Below are 22,027 nucleotides of genomic sequence, written 5' to 3' on the forward strand. Positions count from 1 at the left end.
CCTCTGGGTCCTACTTTCTAGGCCAATTAACAAAAAAATTAATACAACACACTTCACTAGTAGAAGTATCAGTCATAATTTATCATATTTTAAGATAGATGGTTTCTTGCATCTACCATCTTATACATTTACACAAATATACATATCGTTTAAATACACACACACACACACACACACACACACACACACACACACACACACAAACCCAGACATATCACTTCCCTTCAAGAAGATTCAAGGGTTCCATCTTCCCCTTAGGATAAAAATGCAAACTCCTGCTGGCAAAGTCTTAGCTGCAAGGACCCATAGCAATCTCCCAGTCTAAAGCCATTTTCTCACAGTTGAACAAACTTGAGATAAATGTATTAAGTAACTTGCTTAGGCCAGCAAATCATTATTGGAGATAGAGCTCAAACCCAAATTCTCCCAATTCTCAGTCTAGTGCTTATGAATCACTGAATTAAAAATTGCAGGATTGGAGTCAGGGGATTCCTAGCATCATAGATTTAGAGCTGAAGGAATTAAGAGGTCATCTAATCCAACCCCCTCATTTGACAGATTTAGGAACAGAGTCCCAAGGAGGATAAGTGACTTGCCCAAAATGACATTGGTATGAAGTAGCAGAGATCAGCTTTCACTCCAAACCCTGTAATATTTTCTCTTTATTGCACTACTGCCTTTACATCAGGGCACTACTCCCAGCCCTGTCATTAAATGCATGGCACTCCTTAAGTCTCTGAGCCCAGGGTCTCATTTTCCTTGTCTGACTCCTTCCTGTTCAAATGTTCCACACATTCAAAGTCAAATTCACAGATTTTGTCACTTGCTAAGTCAACCCTTTCAATCATGGGTGGTCAGCTATAAGAAGCACTTAGGAGCTCAATCTAGAAAAACATTGTAAAGATGACAAAATAAATATTATTCCCATCATCAATAGGACTTCTACCAGGGATGACCAATACAGAATTTATTCTCTTGGTAAATTATGTTAGAAAAACCCAACAGCATCACACCACAGTACTCCCTTACTCTCCCCTCCATTCAGGAGGTCACTTACCTTCCATGAGTTTGGTAAAAGGTTCTGGGCATGTGGAAGGAATGGGAAGGGCAAGCTTATTCATGGCAACCCCGTAGGCTACTGCTAAGCCATCTATTCCTCGGAAGGGCACTTCACCTGTCAGCAACTCCCAAAGCAGCACACCATAGCTAAGGAGAGACAAAGACAAAGGTTCCATATAGAAAATCACATATCCTACTGAATGACCATGGCTCATTTTTGGCTCATGGATCATGGTCAAACACTGAATAGATTCCCTATACTAATGGGAAGCCAATGGACAACATATGACTATTATGATTTGGCATTCTTGGATAGTACTTTTTGGCAATGTGGCACAATATTTCTATCATGAAGTTGTTTTAAATGTTTTTTTGGTTTTTTAAAATTCTATTTCAATATAATTTGTTTCCTCTGAAAGTGTTGTTTCCTTTGAAATTCCTATAAAATTCTATTTTATTTTGTGCATTTAAAATATTAGTTTGAGAAAGATCAATAGATTCACTAGACTTTCAAAGGGATTCATGATGTACAAAAAGAATATTAGGAATATTGGTCTTGGAGTCATGAGACTTGAGTTCTAGTTCCAACATAATCCTCTGTCAGAATGTAAGCTCTAGGGCAGCTAGATAGCACTGTGGATAAGAGCGCCAGGCCTGGAGCTGGGAGGACCTGGAGGACCTGGATTCCAATATGGCCTTGGACAAAGAATTGGAAATTGAAAGGATGTATATCAATTGGGGAATGATTGAACAAATTGTGGTATATGATGGTAATGGAATACTATTGTGCTGTAAGAAATGATGAACAGCGTGATTTCAGAAAGAGCTAGAAAGATGAATTGATGCAGAGTGAAAGCAGAACTAGGAGAACACCATACACAGTAACAGCAACACTGCAGAATGATCAACTGTGAGACTTAACTACTCTCGGCAATACAATGATTCAGGACCGTTCTGAGAAACTTAGGACAAAGAATGCTATCCAGAGAAAGAATTGTTGGCTTCAGAATGCAAATCAAAACACAAAATTTTTCACTTTAGGTTATTTGGTTTTTTTAGGAGGGTTGGTGTTTTATAATTATTCTCTCACAAAAATGATTAATATGGAAATATGTTTTGCATGATAATACATGCATAACCCGGATCAACTTGTCTGCCAACTCTGAGAGATAGGAAAGGGAGGAAAGAAGACAATTTGAATCATATAACTTTGGAAAACTCATGTGGAAATTTGTTTTTACATGTAATTGGTAAAAAAAAAATTTAATCTTTTCAGTAAATAAATAAATAATGCTCTAACCTCACACACACAAAATGTGATCCTGGGCAAATCACTTAATTCCAAATGTCAAGTCCTTACCCATATTCTGCCTTGGAACTAATACTTAGTATCAATTCTAAAACAGAAGGTAAGAGTTAAAAAAAAAAAAAAGAAAAAAATCTGATAACATTTATTCATATACAATGATACTAATCACCTACTGTTACTAGCTCAGCCCTCTTAATCTTATAGATTAGGAAAATAATCTGAGGTTTACAACTGATTTGTCCAGTCACACAGGGAGTAAGAAGTTAGGATTTGAACCTATGTCCCATAACTCCAGTTCTTTCTACTATACCACACTAAAAAATCCAACTGCCATCTTCCCCATGTCTAAGAACATAGGACAATAAAAGAGTTGTTTGAAAAAAATGCACATACTGTAATGCTTTGAGTATACCCTAATAGTAATAATCATATACTCTGATTGGGTATGGTAGACATCTATTTTAAGCCTTTATGCCTAGAACAAGAGTTCTTAATCTCCGGTTAGGAACTTGTTTTAAATTTTTTTAGTTCTATTTCAGTATAATTTGTTTCCTCTGAAAGTGTTGTTTCCGTTGAAATTCCTATGAAATTCTATTTTATTTTATGCATTTAAAATATTATTTTGAAAAAGAGTCAATAGGTTCACTAGGCTTTCAAAGGGATTCGTGATGTACAAAAAGAATATTAGGAACCCCTGCTCTAAAAGTAAGGTGCTGGTCCATATTTAACTACATAGTATCTATACCTTACAGGTTATCCTACAGATTAGCATCTGTAGATAACATTATTTAGAGGGCAATCAGATATCTTCTCTGGACTATGGTGTTTCCATATGATAATCTGGATTTCCCAGAAAATCTCACTCCCAAGCGAGCATAATAGATATTAGCCTTGTATGAGTTTCAAAGATCATCCATCTATTTTGGGGTTCTCACCCAATTTGCGGATCCCATGCTCCTAAACAGTATTCAGATTCCTGAAAAGTCTGGGTAGCTGAAATGATCTGAGGACACAGCAGTCCCTACCTCCACACATCACTGCCTTTGGAGAACATGGAGGAGCGAATGACTTCAGGGGCCATCCAAGCATAAGTCCCAGCTGCACTCATCTTGGTGGTTTTGTGCCATTCCCGGGCCAGGCCAAAATCAGTGATCTTCAGAATCTTGTTACTCAAGTCTCCATTCTCAACCTTCTGGAGGATCAATACTGGACAAGGAAAGAGAAAGCAAAGAAAAAAAGAGAAACAATCAGCAGAATAACACAAATAGGTCCTATTAAATAATGTCCCATTTTTAAAACACATTGACCCTGGAAGGGAAATAATGCAAGTATTTTCCTCATTATTATCCAATAATTAGGTTAAATGCCTTGCCCAAAATACACAGGTAGTAAATATTAGAGCTAAAACTAAAAGCAAGTTGTTCTGACTCCATGTCCAACTCTATTTTTCATTACACCAGAAGTCTCCAACCTTTTCCAGTATGCATGCCCTTTGGCTTTTAGTGAACCTTCCCTATACCCCTTATTCAATTAAAAAAAGAGAATAAATTCTAGAAGTTGCCATGCATACATCCACAAGAAATGAAATAAAACAAGGAGATTAATTCCCGTAAAGAAAACTTTATTCATACCTAATATTTTTTAATGTTATAAAGTTGTTCTCTCTCTAATACACACTTTATTTTTTAAAACCAACAATTCTATTTAGGAGTTATTTCAGTAGGAAAATATGATTATGTCCCAAATATTCCCTATACCTCTTCAATAAGCTCCTCATACCACCCTGAGGGTACATATAACCTTGAACTGTATCATGCTGTTTTCCTAGATGCCACAGATATGACAGCCTACCTGGAACCTCTTTTCTTTCCATTTGTTAAATCATCCAACACCTCACTAGGCATCATTACAGAATGAGTTATTTCAGCTAAAAAAATTGTTCACACAAATGTGTCCTGAGATCCATGGACCCCTAGGCACATGAGTTAATAGCAACAATTCGCAAGTGAAAATGTTTTGTCAATGTGTAATGGACAAGATGCCCTGAGATCAGATGTGACCTTTCTTATAGGAAGTCAACATTAAATTCATGCCTAACAATGGTCTCTCTGATTTTATCACAGGCCTCACATTATCCAGAGAGTTAAAAGGGAAAGATTAAAAGATGAAGCAAGAGGCATTTGGGGTATTGTTTTTGGAGCAATATTCTGATTTCTTTACCTTTTCCTATCTTTTTTTTTTCTTAAGAAAAGCTTTTCCCTGGATGCCAATGTCTTTCCTACCCTAGTTTCATGGTTTTCAAGGTGGAAGTAACCTCAGAGATCATCTAGACCTCCCTCATTTCACAGATGAAGAAAAAGGTCCAGAGAGGTTGCGACTTTCATTAGGACACACAGTAAGTGACAAAGCTAAGATTTGAACTCAATGCCTCTTATTCCCATTCCACAGCTTTTTTGATTAGTATAGCCTATCACTTATTTATTTTAATTTTCCTACCCACTAAAAATGTGACAATGATAATAATAAAGATGACGAGTACGAGTATAAGAATGAGGAGGAAGATGACGAAAATTCCTCGCCATGACTCTAGGAGACAAGTGCTAGTATTAACTCCATTTTACACTTGAGGACACTGAGGAAGACAGAGGTTAATTGACTTGCTCAGCATCATATATCTAAGAGTCTGAAGCCACATTTGAACCCATATCTTCTTGACTCCGTGTCTAGCACTCTTTCCACTAACTGTTTCACAAGTTGCAAAGGTTAATTACAAAGGAGAATCTTTGTGGATCTGGCAACTGCAGGGCATAAGCACATCTCAGGAATTCGGAATTAGGCTTGAAAATTGATGATGAAATTTATGATCTGCGTGACTTTGGACAACTCACTTAATTACTCTGGGCCTCAATTTCTTCATTTGTAAAATAAAGCAGTTGGACTAGATGACTCCCAAGGTCCTTTCCAGCTCTAAATCTATGATGAGAAACAAATGTATTTTCTGGGTGGTATTCTGCGGTGTTTGCACCAGTTGCAACTGCTATTTGTAAGAGTCCCCTACATGCTAATCCTTTGAGCTTCTCAAGGCTGATTATTTATTACTTAGTAGCAGCTCCCATTTTATCATCCTTTAAGGCTTACAAAACACTTCCCTCACTATCACCATATAAATACAGTATCTTCATTTTACAAACGAGAAAGCTGAGCTCAAGAGGGGAAACATGAAAAAGAATGTTGTAGTGAAAAAGTACCAGACTTAAGGGTCAAATTTAAGTTTTGCCTTACTACTTATTGCACCACTTTAAGCAAATCGTTTACCTCTGTGGACCTTAGCTTCCTCATCCATCAAATGAGGGAAATGGTCCCTTCTTTTCAGAGTTGGGGGACTACAGGTATGCAATATTGCACATACTACCCAAGTGATGTGTTAGCTTGTTTTTACTGAAATGCTTTTTTAAAGAATTATTATTCTTTCTTCCTAAATGTGGGAAAATTGTATAAGGGATGGAGAGACATTCAGAAAGGAAGGTGATATAAAAATAAAAGATATCTGCTAGCTATTGCAAAAAGACAAGATAAAGAAATTGAGAGAATAAGCATAGGTAAAGATGGAAAAGATAGCTTTTTTTGCAAATCATCAGATGAATTTAGAGAATCCTGGAGAATCAACTAAAAAATGAATTGGAATGATAAATAATTTCTGAATGGTGGAAGAATATAAAAGAAACCCCATGAAAATCATTAGACTTTGTTTTAAAAGCAAGAAAAGATGGAAAAAGAAATTATATTCAAATAACCATAGACCGCATAAAAATGTATATATCCATCTACCATGGTGGACTGAAGGCTTATATAAATACAAGGGCAAAATACTCAATAGAAATAAAGGAAAATAAAAATGACAAAGATAAAAATTGATCATGATTAGGCCATGCTGATGTAATAAAAGTGATAATACTAGTCAAATTAGTTTGGTGTCATCACAATCAAACTATCAAAGGACTATTTTATAGAACTTGAAAAAATAATAACAAAATCATCTAGAGGAATAGCATAAAAATGTAAAGCAAATAATGGTGGGGAAAGCACTAATGAAAGGGATCTAGTAAGAAACAGGGCTCAAACTATTCTATAAATCAGTTATCACTGAAACTATTCAGTATAAGGTATTTTTTTAAAGATGATCACTGGAACAGATTAAGTTAATAAGATCCAGAAGCAATCAAACTTAACAGCATCATATTTGATAGACCCAAGGACACCAACTACTTAGGGAAGGACAAATGTTTGACAAAAACTGCCAAGAAAACTGAAAAGCAGTCAGGCAGAAATTAGGTTAAGACCAACATCTCACATAATACACCACAATTGGCCCCAAATAGACCCAGGACTTAGATATAAAAGTGTAAACATTAAAATAAATGGAGCAGGATCAAGGAAGAAGGTAATTTTCATAACTGTGGATTGGGGAAGAATTCTTTATCAAATTAGAGTTAGACAACATAAAGATAAAGGAAAGAATTTTGAATATATAAAACTGAAAAGCTTTAACAAAGTTAGATTTTAAAGGAAAACAGTTAGATGGGGAAAATATTTGTAGTAAATATATCTGATATTATTCTGATAGTCAAGGTAAGTAGAGGATTGATAACAAATATATAAGAAAAAGAGCCATTCACTAATAAATAAATGTACAATAGAATCAATCAGGTTTCTCCCAAAAGATGAAAATAAGCTATCAACAATCATATGAAAGAAATGTTCCAAACCACTAAGAAAGATTCAAATTACAACTCTAAGATGCTATACACATATCAGTCAGTCAATCAACACACAATTACTAAGTACCTACAAGGTGCTTGGCACTTTGCAAAGCACTGAGGATACAAAAGGAAAAAAGCAAGCAAAAAACTAGCCCCTACTCTCAAATAGCCAATAATTTAATGAGACGACATGCAAATTTGAATAAACAAACTAGATACAGGATAAGTTATAAATAATAGAAGAAAGGATTTAGCATTAAGAAGGAACTGAGAAAGGTTTATTGTAGAAGGTGGAATATTAGCAGGGACTTGAAGAATCCTAGAGAATACAGGAGAGAGAGAGATAAGGAAGAAGAGAATTCCAGGCATGGAGGGCAGTCAGTGAAATGCCCAAAGAAGAAAAATTACAATTGCTGAAGGAACTTTCAGAAAACAAACATATTATTAGGTAGCTATGAACTGGTCCAATCATTTTGAGAAGCAATTTGAAACTTAATCTTCCCAGTCCCTAATCACTAAACTTTATGTACTTTTTGATCCAGCAATAAAACCAATAAGTACCACTATATCCCAAAGTGGTCAAAAACAAAGGGAAATCTATGATCATATGATCCATATGTTCATAAAAATTTATAGCAGCTCTTTATAGCAAAGAACTGGAAATAAAAAAGGGTTCAGATCAACTGGAGAATGGCTGGCTTAAGTGATAAAATATTATTAGACCACAAAAATGATAAATGATCGATCCAAAGAAATTTGGAAATACTTACATGAACTGATGCAAAGTAAAGACAGCAGGACCAGAAGAAAAACATATAATGACTGCAATAATGTATGAAAATAACCTGAAAAGGCTTGAAAACTCAGATAATACCATGACCAATCATGATTTCAGAAGACTATGATCCTTACCTCTTGGTAGACAAGAACAATGCATTAATTTGTTTTCACTAAACTCACTTGTTATGAAGGAGGCAAAGTTGGTAGGCAATGAAAGTGATGACACACACAAAAAGACACATTTTTCAAGGAAAGGCTCTTAAGGAAACATTTTTAGAAACAGAACAGCAGAAAGGTCAAAAGGGAAGTCAGACAAGCAGAGCAGTGTATTAACATCAAGTTAAATTTAGCATGTTAAAAAGCATGTAAGACCTTCATGAGCAGTTAGGTGGCACAGTGGATAGAGAGCACTAGGGTTGAAATCAGAAAGATTCATCTTCATGAGTTCAAATCTGGCCTCAAACACATTTTAGCTGCGTGACTGTAAATCACTTAACCCTGTTTGCCACAGTTTCTTCATCTATAAAATGAAATGGAGAAGGAAATGGCAAACCACTCCAGTATATCTGCCAAGAAAAGCCCAAAATGTAGTCATGAAGATCTGGACACAACTGAAACAATTCACCAACAACAATGGGAGATTCATAGTTTTGTATACATTCTTCTTTTCTAGTCTTTTTATTAAAATAGTTTTTTTGGTTTACTTATGTATTATCATCAATAACAATTAATAAATACATTAATATTTTATTTAAATGTTCTTGTTTTTAAATCCAGAATTTAAAAACATTTTTAAAGATATCAATAAAAATGTTTTAAAGTCAAAATGTAAAAATTTTTCCCTTCCAGAGCTAATTGATTCTGTGATTATCTTCTTCCTCCCTCATCTTTTTAGTCTGCATATCCAGAAGCACCAACAGAGGAATACTCAGAACTGTACTTGGGACTGAGCCAAGACCACTCCTTCACCCACCAAAATGGTTCCAGTAGAAAGTACATTCCTCTGAGAGGAGCTTTCTGTAAGACAAAAACACCCTGAAGCACTAATGGAAACTGAGTGCTACATGCCATAAGCTAGGAAGAGTCGAAAAATTCTCCATGGGAGGCATTGCTTTATTACTACTACCTATTAGATAAAAATACTTAGTTGGCATATTTAGGAAAACAAACAACCAACCAGCATTCAAGAACATTTTTCTAGCTGGGCAATGTGTTCTCAAAGGAAGAGAAGAAGCTTCTAAGCACCAGTGGCAAGAGCCCCCATTTTGAAAGGTAGGAAATGGGCAGAAGAGTTGCCACACAGGTCTCTCCATAATGGAATATGTGAAGGACATTGGACACTAACCAGCATCAGTTTCTTGGAACCCTGTGCACAGGAAACTCTCAGAACTCCAAAGTCAGTCTGTCAACAGGCAATTATTAAATTCTATGCAAAGTGCTAAGTGCTGAGGATACAAAGGTTTAAAAAAGAGTTCTTATCCTCAAGAAACTCAATTTCTAATGGGGCAGACAAAAACAAATTAAAATTATAGAGGAAGCAGGGCAGATAAAATGCTAGACCTGGAGTTGGGAGGATCTGGGTTCAAATTTGGCTTTAAGACACTTCCTAGTTGTCTAACTCTGGCCAAGTCACTGAACCCCAAATACCTAGCCTTTTCCATTCTTCTCCCTTAAAATGGATTCTTGGGGGCAACCAGAGAACTCAGTGGTTTCAGAGCCAAATGTAGAGCTGGGAGAGTCTGGTTTCAAATGTGACCTCACACACTTCCCAGCTGTGTGCCCTGAGCAAGTCACTTAACCCCCATTGCCTTGCCCTTAGCACTCTTCTACCTTGAAACCAATACACAATATTAAATCTAAGATGGAAAGTAAGAGTTAAAAAAATTGATACTAAAACAGAAGGTAAGGATTAAAAAAAAAAAAAAAGATTAAATGGGAGGTAATCTTAGAGGGAAAATACTAGTATACCAGGCTAGGGGGAAGTAAAAGGTCTCTTGCCAAAGGTAGGATTCAAACTGAATCTTGAAGGAAGCCAGGAAACTGAGGAGACTGAGGTGAGGAGGGAGAGCATTTGAGGCATGAGGGACAGCCAGGCAGAAGTTATCACAGGATTGGAAGTGCTGAATATGAGAAACACGAAGAGCAAGCAATAGGAATTGTGCTTTTCCCCCAGAACCATTTTGGAGGGCAAGGAAATGGTCTTGGCTTAGTCCCCAACCCATTTTCACTGGATCATAAAAGGAAGTACATAGAGAGAAGTAAAACAGAAGATATCTAGAAAGGTAGGTAGGGGCCAGATTGTGCTACAGACCAAACAGAGGATTTTATATTTGATCCTGGAGGTATTAGGGAGTCACCCAAGAAGGGGGCCTTACTGAGAAGAGGGGATGATACGGTCAGACTTAAACTTTAGGAAGATCACTTTGGCAGCTAAGTAGAAGATGGACTCGAGTGAGGAAGAGGTTTAGGGCAACAGACCAAAGATATGGAAATCTGCCTCTTTGCTAATTTAGGTGCTAAATAGGGATAGAAACTATGTAGGTAGCAGAGACTTCATAATCAAATTAATAATGATTTAGCCCTAGCTGCAGGCAAAACAACCAAAGTAGGCCAAGTTACTCTTTGGGCCCGAGGCTCTTTCACTTGGCCATCCCAATGTCTCATTCTCCCAGGAGAGCCTTTCCTTCAGCTACCTATCAATGCATCCTTGCAAAGGTATAATATAGTTTACTAATGTGGAAGGAGGTTTTTGTAAGGGACATCTGCTAGGTGACCCTATTATATAACCCCCCCTCCTCCTGCCAACAAATTTGCTCTAATTAAGCACTTCAGGAAGCTATCCAAAATAGCCTACAAAACAAAATATGTAGCTAACCGGCCCTAATAAGGACTACAGTAGCATCTGGGTGGTCAAGCTTTCAGCAAGGAAGGACCCAACAGCTTTCTAGATTTGATGAGACCTCACCTCACACAAGCTGCTCTCTGTTATGGTTCTGGTCAAATGTGTCTCCGCATGTACAACACCTGCCAGCTGTTCAGAGGCCCTTCTCTGAGTATCTTTGCTTAATTAGACAGCCTTCCTTAAATAAATCCTAGCATTAGAAAGCAAAAATTCCACATCTGCCTCATTATTTCAATGTTCCAAAAAAAGAATCCAGCCCAAGTTATTTCCCCTTCAGGTATATTTGTTGAAAAGATATACTCACTTCAAGACTCAACCAAATTGATGGCAAGACTTGAGTCATATCCCATTATGTAGTGAGGAAAATACTTTGGGGCAGAAGAGTTTAATCAGGTCCCTCAAATCATGTTACATAAATGAGATTGTTCTCCCTGCCCTATGCATCCCTGATAAACTCATTGCCATTACCCTGAAACCAATATGATTTAGGGGACATACCAACAAGTGCATAAAAAATAACAATGACTAATAATATTTATCACTGACATTCATATAATATTTTAAGGTCTGAAAAGCATTTTAGATACATTATCTCACTTGAACCTCACAATAACCTTCTCAGGCTATAAGGAAAACATTGCCAATGGCTACCTATATCAAATAGATGAACATATACGCACACACACACAGAATGAGTTCCAGTCACATCACTGCAATAAATGGAAAGTATCTGAGTTAATCCTTCATTTAAAATTTTTTTAACTTAAAAGTTTTAATCAACATAATTTATTTTCTCTCCCTCCTACCTCACACCTGCTTGGAAAAGAAAGGAAGAAGGAGAGAAACAGATGGGGGAGGGGGGAGGGAGAGGAAGAGCAGAATGAGAGAGAGAGAGACAGGGAGAGGGAGATAGAGAGAGAGGAAGGAAGGAAGGAAGGAAGGAAAGAAGGAAGGAAGGAAGGAAGGAAGGAAGGAAGGAAGGAAGGAAGGAAGGAAGGAAGGAAGGAAGGAAGGAATGGAGAGAGAGAAAGAGAAAAGGGGAAAAAGGAGACAAGAAAGTAAAAAAGCTCTTGTAATAAATATGCATAATAAAACAAATTCCAGTGTTGTCCAAATACATACGTGTGTGTGTGTGTGTGTGTGTGTGTGTGTGTGTGTGTGTGTGTAATTTTGCACCCTGAGTCGATCAGCATGTTTCATCACTGCTTGCCTAGATTTGTGGTTGGTCACTGCATTGATCAGAGTTCATAAGTCTTTCAAATTTATTTGTCTTTACAATATTGCTAGTACATAAAAAATAGAACTGATTTAATGATCAAGTATAAAAACTACAGCCCAGATACAATAATCAACACTGATGTTTGGGAGCTTAAGTCACACAGGTGTCAGAAATGGGATTTGAACCCTGGATCTCTGATTTCATATCCAGGATTCAAATTGTGGCACATGATATGACCATGTTGTAAGAAACTACAAATATGAAGGATTCAGGGAACATGGGAATACATATAAACAGATAAAAATAAAGATAGCAAAAGTCAGGAAAACAATATACACAATGCGTACAATAAGTTAAAAGGAAAGAACTAAAGGAGTGAAAATGAACATTGCATAATTATAATGATCAAGCTTGACTTTTGAGAAGAGGTGGGAAAATACACTTCCTTTCCCTCTTTGAAGAGATGAGGGCCTATGGGTCTGAAAAATTGTATATAAGATCAGCTAGGGTTAGTTGGTTTTGCTGAACGGCTTTTTTTTTTCATTCCGAATTCTCAGCTCCAGGAATTTGGCTGTACCCCATGTTAGAATGCTCTTTCTCCTCAATTATGACTACTGACTTTCCTAGTTTCCTTTAAATTCCAACTAAGATCTCATCTTTTAAAGAATACCTTTCTTAATTCTACTGTTTTTCCTCTGTTAATTATTTCCTATTTATTCTATGGGGTATATGAGGTGTTCATGGAGGAGCAGCCAAACCCTTTTAAAGGCTGCTCATCCACCTTTTACCCAACTCTCATCTGTGGCTCCAAGAAGCTGTAGCATGTGCAGCAGCCACCCAGATAAAATTGTCGTTAGCAAGCTAAATCAGGAAGTTGGATGTTCTGCAGAAGAAGCAATATGTTCTCTAAGAAATTTTATGGTAGAACTAAAGAAGCTGCCAGGGGAAAGAGCATCCAAAAAAGGTCAGAGAAAGAAGCAAAGAGTAACATACTGGGGAAAGAATTGGCAGAATGATCATAGCTAGCAACAGAAAAAAAAAAAAGAAAAGCTGTTTCTTATTTTGATTTTCTTTCCTCTGCCAAGAAGAATGACTATTGCATTAGAAGGAACACAACCAAAATATCTACCAGAGAGGTGACAAGTGGATGTGTGGCACAGTGGATAGGTTGCCAAGCATGGCGTAGGGAAGATCTGATTTCAAACCCAGCCTCAGACACTTCCTAGCTGTGTGACCCTGGGCAAGTCAGTTACCCCATTTGCCTCAGTTTCCTCTTCTATACAATGAGCTGGAAAAGGAAATGGCAAATCACTCCAGTATTTTTTCCAAGGGTCATGAAGAATAGGACATAACTGAGATGACTAAACAACACGCTGACAAATAAGGAGGCAGTAAGAGTAAGTACCTAGTTATCTTTGATGAATTCAGACCACTTAATGCAGATGAATTACAAGATACTAAAGAAATTAGTGGATGTAATTGCTGAGTCACTACAAAAAATGATTTCTGTATATGAATGTTTTTTTACATGATTGTTTACATATTTTCTACTCCATTAGACTATGAGCTCTCTGAGAGCAAGGACTGTTTTTCTACATTTCTTCATATTCCTAAGGTTTATGTTTAATGAATGGCTATTAAACCCAGTTACATGAAAGACCATGGATATTTTTTAGTTCAGACCCTTCATTTTATAGGGAAAAAATTTTTTTAAGATTATGGAGAATGAGGGAAGATCAAATAAATATTGTACTTTATGTTTTTAGGTTCAGGTCTGCCAAAAAGAAATTCATTTAATCTTTCTCTTTATCTTATCTTTAATCTCTATCCAAGTCATTTCAAGCTTGAAAAAAAGAGAAGTCCAAACTGGCAGAGTCCTCCATGTAATAAGACAAGATTCTGCCCCAAGAAGATTTCAGGTAACATTTTTAGAAATCTTGAAAAGGTAAAAAAAAATGCTTAAAATACAATCTGAGTTTAATTTCAGTATTAAAGAGATTCCATTCCTTCAGGATCACTCCTCTCACTCCAGGAGTTAAACAAAGGGAGTGCCTCCCTTTCACTGATATCATAATCTTTTCTCAATGGAAAAAGGTGGGTTCTAGCTGCCACACAGCTCCAAGAGATAAAGATGTGGAGTTATTCTTTAATATCACCCATAATCCAGTTCCCTAATAAAAGTCTTTTTGCCCTCTATTACCCAGCTTTCCAAGAGAGCTTTCCCAAGAGACTAGAAAGAGTTTTAAAGAAGAATATTATTTCTTAATATTTTCAGTTTTACTATAAATGAAGTTTTAAAATGTATGTACACAGTAATGTTCCTATTTAAAAAATGGGGGGATAGAGAAAAACAGTTTGCATACTATAGTCCAGTGAGTGTACTTTCCCTCCTGGAACAGTTGTTGAACAAATCACTTGAATACCAGTAAACATCTTTGAAAAGGTAGTATTAGTATGAAAGAGCATGCCTTCACTAAAAACAGAACATGCCATATTAACCTTATTTTTTTTTACGTGGTTACTGAGATAGTAGATCAGAAGAAAGCTGTAGACATAGTTTACCTAGATTTCAGTAAACCATTTATTAAAGTATCTCATACTGTCCTCATGGAAAAGATGGAGATGTGGATTAGATGATAATACAATTAAAAGGATTCAGAACTGGTTGAATGACCAACAAAGGCAAGTTTGTAAGAATTCAGTGCCAGTTTAGCAGCTCTCCAAAGGATTTCCCTGAGTAAGTTGTGCTTGTCTCTGTTCTGTTTAACAGTTTAATCAGTGACTTGCATCAAGGCAAAGATGGCATGTCCAACACATTTGCAAATGATCCAAACTGGAGAAGGATACTGGAGGACAGAGTCTTGATCTAAAAGACACAGAATAAAGCAGGATATAATCAAATGAAATTCAATAGGGACAAATGGGAATTCTTATCCTCAGGCTCCAAAAATCAGCTTCACAAGTATGGCCCACTTTTCTAACCATGGCGCATCTCTCCATTTTCCTTTGGGTCACCAACAATCTAGATTCATATGAGATCACAGAATTTTGATATCAGCAAACTTATAGCACCAGGAGAAAAAAAATCAAACAGAATGGACATGTGATTTTATTGGGAATTTCCCAGTGAGGAAAATTCATTTCCTAATGCAAGATAGCATTTTATCTGAAACTTTTTTTGTTTTGAACAGTTACCTAGAGCATTGAGAAGTTAAAGGTCTTGCCCAAAGACACAAGACAGTATATATGTAAGACAGGACTTGGATGCAAGGCTTCCTGATTCTGATGCTAGTTTTTCTATCCATGGCATCAAACTAAAAAGGCCCAGAAGTTACCTCAGTCAAAAAACACAACTTGTTGTCAAGCAGATAGACATATTAGCCAAGGGGAGCATATGTTTAAAATATGAACTTATTTGCAATAGATAACAGAGAGGATCCATAGAAGACTGTGAGCAGTACTGCTTTTTAAACCATTGAAAGGTGGTAGAAGGAAAAAAGATTGTTCAGAAACCTTGGCATAGGACGCAACTGAGTTACGTCACACTAAGAGCATCTTGTAAATAATAGTGGAAGGGCAATAAACAAATTTTAAAATGAAAATGTCTTTTTCTATGACCAATTGTTACATTGGACAATAGTGCAAGTACCATATTGAGCTTTTAATATCTCAGACTCCACTATTCATTATGAGGAAATGGAAATAAAGGTTGATATTATTACTCCCTAAAATGAGTATCAAGAGGAAATCAATAACTCCCATCCCATATAACTACTTTCTCATTTAAAGACATTACATAAAATCTTTATGATTTTTATCTATCTAAAATCCAATAGATGGATTTTTATCAGTCCATCTATTGAAAATGGCCTAAAAAATGTGAGAAGGAAATAGGCATTTGCAAACCCTCCTCTACAGTAGCCCACATCTTCAGTCATACAAATGCATGGGAAGAAAAGGGACTGGATGGCATCTGGGAAACTGGACAGCATTTTCAACTTTTTCAAAATGATTCCTGAAATAAAAATAATATACCTTTTAAAAATTAATATTCTCCTAGTGAGGCTTTATGGCTGTGAATCATGGAATTCAATAATCTCTGAAGAATCAAAATTGTGGGTGACTCAAAGGACAATGAAAACATGTATAAAAGGCATAAGTAGGCTGCAGGGGTTAACAACTATGAATTATACACATATGACATAAAGATGTCATCCAGGAAAGGTATGATGATAAAAAAGGGGGTAGGACAATCACATAATGAGACCAAGGAATAACAAATGCAGATTTCAAATGCTTTGTTAGTCCCTAGAAAATTTTAAAATTTTACCATATGGTACAGAGAAACATAGCTTGAATCACAGAATCTGAGTTTTAATCCTATCTAACTACCTGTGTGACCTTGAACAGGTCATTCAATCTCTTTGGGTCTTTGTTTCCTCATCTGAAAAGTGAGAGAGTTAGACACACTAAGAAGCTCAAAGTTCTCTTCCTGCTCTAAATCTATACTCCTATGTTCAAGACATCTTCTGGATTCTTTTGGAAATGCAAAGAATAAAGACAGATACTACGGTGGAAAAGTTTACACTCTACTAAAGGCTATGAGTATACGAATAATTGTGCTACCTAAGAGAATATGACACATATCATAAGATAGGAACAAAGTCCAATGGTGCTTCAAAGGAGCAAAAGATCACTTCCATTTGAAGGTACAGGGAAATATATTATGGAAGAAGTATCATTTGTGCTAGGCTGCAAGAATTTACTGTTCATATTTATAGATCTGCAAATCACTTTACAAATATTAACTCACTGTATCTTCAAAACAACTCTGGGAAGTAGCTCTACTATTATCCCCATTTTTCATATGAAGAAACTGAAGCATACAGAAGATAAATGGCTTTCCCAGGATCATGGAATCTGGTAAGTGTCTGAGCCTGGATTTGAATTCATCTTCCTGAATCTAGGTCCAGTGCTCTATCCATTGTGCCACCTAGTTGCCTAAGACAGAGACTAAGAAGTGGCATTCCCAGGAAAGAGGACAGAATGAGCAAAATAAATTGTTTCCATCTCTCTATTTCTACTCAGGGACTAGTCGTTCCCGCTGATCAACATTCAATATTAACAACTGATGCTGTTATTGTATCTCTCTATCTTCTGTGAACCAAATCATATCAATGAGAAAAAAGTTTTTAAGTGAGAGAATAATCACTTGTATGAAGTAAAACCAGAAAAAGATAATTTTTAAGAGGCATAGGGAGGGATGGAAAGAACATGAATCATGTAACCATGGAAAATTTTTCTTAATCAATAAAAAATTTAATTTAATTAAATTAAAAAAGAGCTATAGGGAGCAGTCAGATGACTCAGCGAATTAAGAGCCAGGCCTAGAGATGGGAGATCCAGGATTCAAATCTGGCCTCAGACACATCCTATATTACCCTGGGCAAGTCACTTAACACCACCACCACCACCACCACCACCACCACCACCACCACTGTCTAGTTCTTACCACTCTTCTACCTTGGAACAATACACAGTATTGATTCTCAGATGGAAGGTATCAGGTGTTTTTTTAAAGACATAGAAGAAGTTCTTCAGGATGTTGGGTAGAAGATCTATGGAGGATTTATGGAAGTACACAGAGAAGAACTGCACAAGACAAAAAGATGGAATTCCAAAGTAGCAGGTACTCCTTCAATCCAATAATGCCACTACTAGGTCTGTATTCCAAAGAGATATTAAAAAATGGGAAAGAACCTACTTGTTCAGAAATTATTTATAGCTGTTCTTTTTATGGTGGCAAAGAATTGGAAATTGAGGGGCTGTCCATCAATTGGGGAATGGCTGAACGAATTGTGGTACATGTTGATAATGGAATACTATTGTGCTATAAAAAATGATAAACAAAATGATTTCAGAAAAAGCTGGAAAGATCTACAGGAACTGATGCAGAGCAAAATAAGCAGACCTTGGAGATCATTGTACACAATAGCAGCAATATTGGACAATGATTATCTCTGAAAACTTGGCTATTCTCAGCAATGCAATAATTTGGGACAAACCTGAAAAATATGATGAGGAATGGTATCCACTTCCAGAGAAAGAACTATTGGAGTCACCTTTCACATCAGGGTATTTAAGGTTTTATTTTGGGGTTTTGATTATGTATGAGTGTGCTCTTATAACAATGAACAACATGGAAGTATGTTTTACATGACAATTAAAAAAATTTTTAAGTGGCATGTACTGTTGGGAGATGGTATATCAGTGACACGGGAGATCCTTTAGAGTGCTGAAATAATCAAAACTAAAATTCATATTAGCAGTTTTTGGTTTACAAAGCATTTCTCTTTCAATTCTCTCCCATGGGATGTAATATCCCCCTACTACAGATGAGAAAACTGAAATTCAAAGAGGTGAAGTAATTTGCCCAGTGTCAGAGCTAGGCTTTATAAAATTCTAGAATCTTAAGATCTAGAATCCTTGAATTAGAACTATAAGGGGACTTAGAGGTCCAATCTTCTCATCACAAATAGGGAAAATAAATCATCTAAAAGGGAAGTGACTTGTCCAGGGTAACACATCTAATAAGTGTCAGAGATGGGATTTGAACAGGCCTTCTTATTTGTAGTCCAAGAATCTGCTAGTTTGCTTTACCACATCACCTCAGGCAGTCATGGAAGGCATCACAGATGATATAGGATAAGTGCCTTGAATATATCTGTGGTTCCAAATTTGATTTCTAGATGGAGGAGAGAACCTTAAAGAAAAAAAGGAGGCTATTCCTTCTTAGATTTAGTATTGTTATTTAGAGGTCTCATCTTTTAGAATTTGGATCAGAAGCTAATGGCAACATTAAGTTTGATTAATGATTTATCATTTTGAGATTTTACTTATTTATTATTCATCTTTAATCACAAGAAGGGACCAGAGTTCCTAAGTGCCTTGGACTCTACAATTGTTTACTCTGTGCCTGAATGACTCACGTTGGTGGAATGGCTGCTTTTTTCCTAGTCTCGAGAAAGATAAGTGTCTGATGCTAGAGTTGACCTCAATTTCCTGATTCTAGGTCCAACACTATCCATTGTACCACCCAGTTGCCTCAAGTGGAGACTGGAGATAGAGGAGTGGCATTCTCTGGAGAGAGGATATCCATAACTATATCTATATGTATGTGTGTGGGAGTATGTATATACATATGTGTATATGTATACATATATATGTACATATATACATATAGTCTTAGGAAAGGAATAGTTTTAGTACAATCATTTTATAACTTGGAAAAATGAAATGTAATTAGGGTATGAAAGAGAGGCAGTCATTCTGGGTATACAGAATGTACAGGGGGTGTAACAGAATGGTACAAAGCCAAGAACACCAAACCAGGAGTACAAAAATTTGGACTCTGGTACTATCTTTGCAATGAACAAATTGTGCAATCTACCATCTTCTCAGTGCCTTCATTACCCTAGCTACCAAAATCCAAGTTCTATTTTTGTTCTGACATGCCATGAATCTAAGGATTCTGGAAGTGCTAGTAGCTGAGAGATGCAGCAAAAGCAAGATGCAACCAAAAGTCAATATATATCTTTTCAATCCCTTGCTCCAATACTTGGTTCAGAACATTATTGTTTTCCCCTAGGAAAAAAGAAATCACTGGCTGCAGAACAAGAAGTTGGATTCAAATGCTGCCTTCATGACTTCCTACCTATGTGATCTGGGGGAAATCATCCTCTATGAGCCTCAGTTTCTTTACCTGTAAACTGAGAGGGAGGATAGAACTAGATGATCTTTAGGATTTCCTTCTAGTCCCAAATTTTGAGATTCCTGAAATCCATTCAGGATAAGAAAAAGGAAAGGTGAAGTTAAGAACAAGAAGAAAAAAATTGTACCTGCAAGGATCTGCCTTGTTTCAGAACCATCTTTTTAGGCTATTTCCTCTGAAAAGCGCTAGGATCCCTCATGATGGGAGAACATGCTAAGCAGGTATGCAAGAAGAGAAATCCATCAATGTACACAGATGTTTTTGTTTCTTTCTACCATATCTAGGTTCAGTCATTGATCCATCCATACCACAGCTCTCTTCCATCCTAACATGAGTAAACAATCTAGAACCAGAAGCAGGAGACCAAGATTCTATTTCCAATTAAGCTACTAACAATCTGTGTGATCTGGGTACTTCTCCAATACTTAGAATCTTTGACTTGGAAGGACCCTCAGAAGAAATCTTATCCAAATTCCTACATGAACAACGATTCTCTCTAAGTCTCGGTTTTTCCATCTTTAGGGAGAAAAATAGAGAGGATCTCTAAGGCCCCCCATAAGACTCAACATTCTACTGGTGCCACAGAGGATAGAGTACTGGAGACAGGAGGATCTGAGTTCAAAATCTGCCTCAAAGAGTAGCTCTGGATACCAGCTTCCTTATCTCTAAAATGAGGGAGTTGGATTTGATGGCCTCTAAGGTCTCTTCCAGCCTTAAATCTCCAATTCTAAGACAATGCCATTTTTTCACTTTTATTAATAGCATGGTTATACATTCAGGAGAGCCAAGTCCCATTCAGCCATCTGAGATTCCTTAGCATTCTAAGGGCAGAACCACTAAGTCAGAAGGCCAAAGGGATTTAGATATGATTATTCTGCCCTAAGAGAGAGGAACAGAAGTATTACAAACTGTTCTGGAAAAAAGAAAACAGACTGTTTCTCAAAGAAAGTGAGGAGGGGAAGATCAGAAGAGAAAAAGAATCCCTTTTATTTAATATAAGCAGGGAACATAGAAATGGAGGTGCCATTCTCCTTGTAGTGTCTCTTGTGATTGAAAAGAAAGCAAATAAAATAGGCAATAAATAAGTAAACAAAAAAAATTGATGCATGGAGAGATGACAGACAGACACTAGAAGAAGGCGGGTATGGAAAGGCTCAGAGCTCGTCTACACCCTGACATCCCAGAAAAACCAACCTGCCAGCTGCCAATGTGCAGAACCAGGTCCTGGGCTGTCTCATGCTGACTCAGCAGGGACAGACTGCCTGAACTCGTGACTCATCCATCATTGCCACCCAGAGAGGGCAAAGCCAGCACAAATTCCCCTAGCCTCTCCTGGCTGCTGGCCCACTGCTGTCTCCACCTCCTGCTGCTTAGGGAAGGCTCAGAGGTGCCAGACTCCCAGTCTCTAAGCCTCTCCCTCTCTTCCGAGGAGTGACGCATGCCAAAGACAGACGGAAGATACCAATCAAAGTTGGGTTAACCTAATCCTAGCACATCAACAGGGCTCCACACTAGACCCCTGTGATGTCGAAAAGAGTCAGGCTATCGTTTTTAGTCACATGCAACCAGAAGCCTTCCATGCAGAATAATAAAATGCCCAAATTGGATGTGGTTTTGGAGATTGTCTCATCCAATCCCATCATTGCATCCATGAGGAAACAAAGACCCAGAAAGTTTCTGACAAACCCAAGGTGGCACAGCTAGCGAATGGAAGAGGCAGAAAGAGAATTCCTGGTCCGAGGCTCATTCCACCCACAACAGTCAGTGAGATGTGGTACAAATCATCAGGAGAGACCAATGTCTGAATCCTACCTCTGATACAAAAGTTGTGTGACCCTGGGCAAGTCACAAAGCCTCGCCTGCAAAATGGAAAATCTGCCATAGCACCTACCTCAACGGCATTGTTATGGAGGACCAAATGAAATAATATATGTAAAAAGCATTACAAAATTGAAAATGTCATAAAAGTCAGCAGTAACAGATAGCTGTGATTATAACCATTACACCACGCAGCTTAAAATATATAAAATATAACTGAATCCTCAGGAGTCTTTCTCTTTCTGTATCTATATTCTAAAAGGTTCCTGTGGGTTCCTGCCTTCTAATTTGTCCCCTTGTCCTAGAGCTGGGGCAAAGAAAAGAAAAGAAAAGAAAAGAAAAGAAAAGAAAAGAAAAGAAAAGAAAGGAAAGGAAAGGAAAGGAAAGGAAAGGAAAGGAAAGGAAAGGA

The 22,027-nt window shown here is 37.0% G+C and overlaps 1 protein-coding gene across 1 annotated transcript in view; it reads right to left on the bottom strand.

The window, feature by feature from the left end:
- Nucleotides 1-22,027, bottom strand: part of MAP3K9 (mitogen-activated protein kinase kinase kinase 9) — a 121,598-nt gene that overhangs the window by 27,840 nt on the left and 71,731 nt on the right. Inside the window, exons 3-4 of the mRNA XM_044659969.1 lie at nt 3,394-3,574; nt 1,058-1,206 (exon numbers count right to left, since the gene is read on the bottom strand). Of these exons, the coding sequence (XP_044515904.1) occupies nt 1,058-1,206; nt 3,394-3,574 (330 nt within the window). The remainder of the gene's footprint in view (nt 1-1,057; nt 1,207-3,393; nt 3,575-22,027) is intronic.

Source organism: Gracilinanus agilis, chromosome 2, assembly GCF_016433145.1.
Source record: "Gracilinanus agilis isolate LMUSP501 chromosome 2, AgileGrace, whole genome shotgun sequence".
Taxonomy (NCBI): domain Eukaryota; kingdom Metazoa; phylum Chordata; class Mammalia; order Didelphimorphia; family Didelphidae; genus Gracilinanus; species Gracilinanus agilis.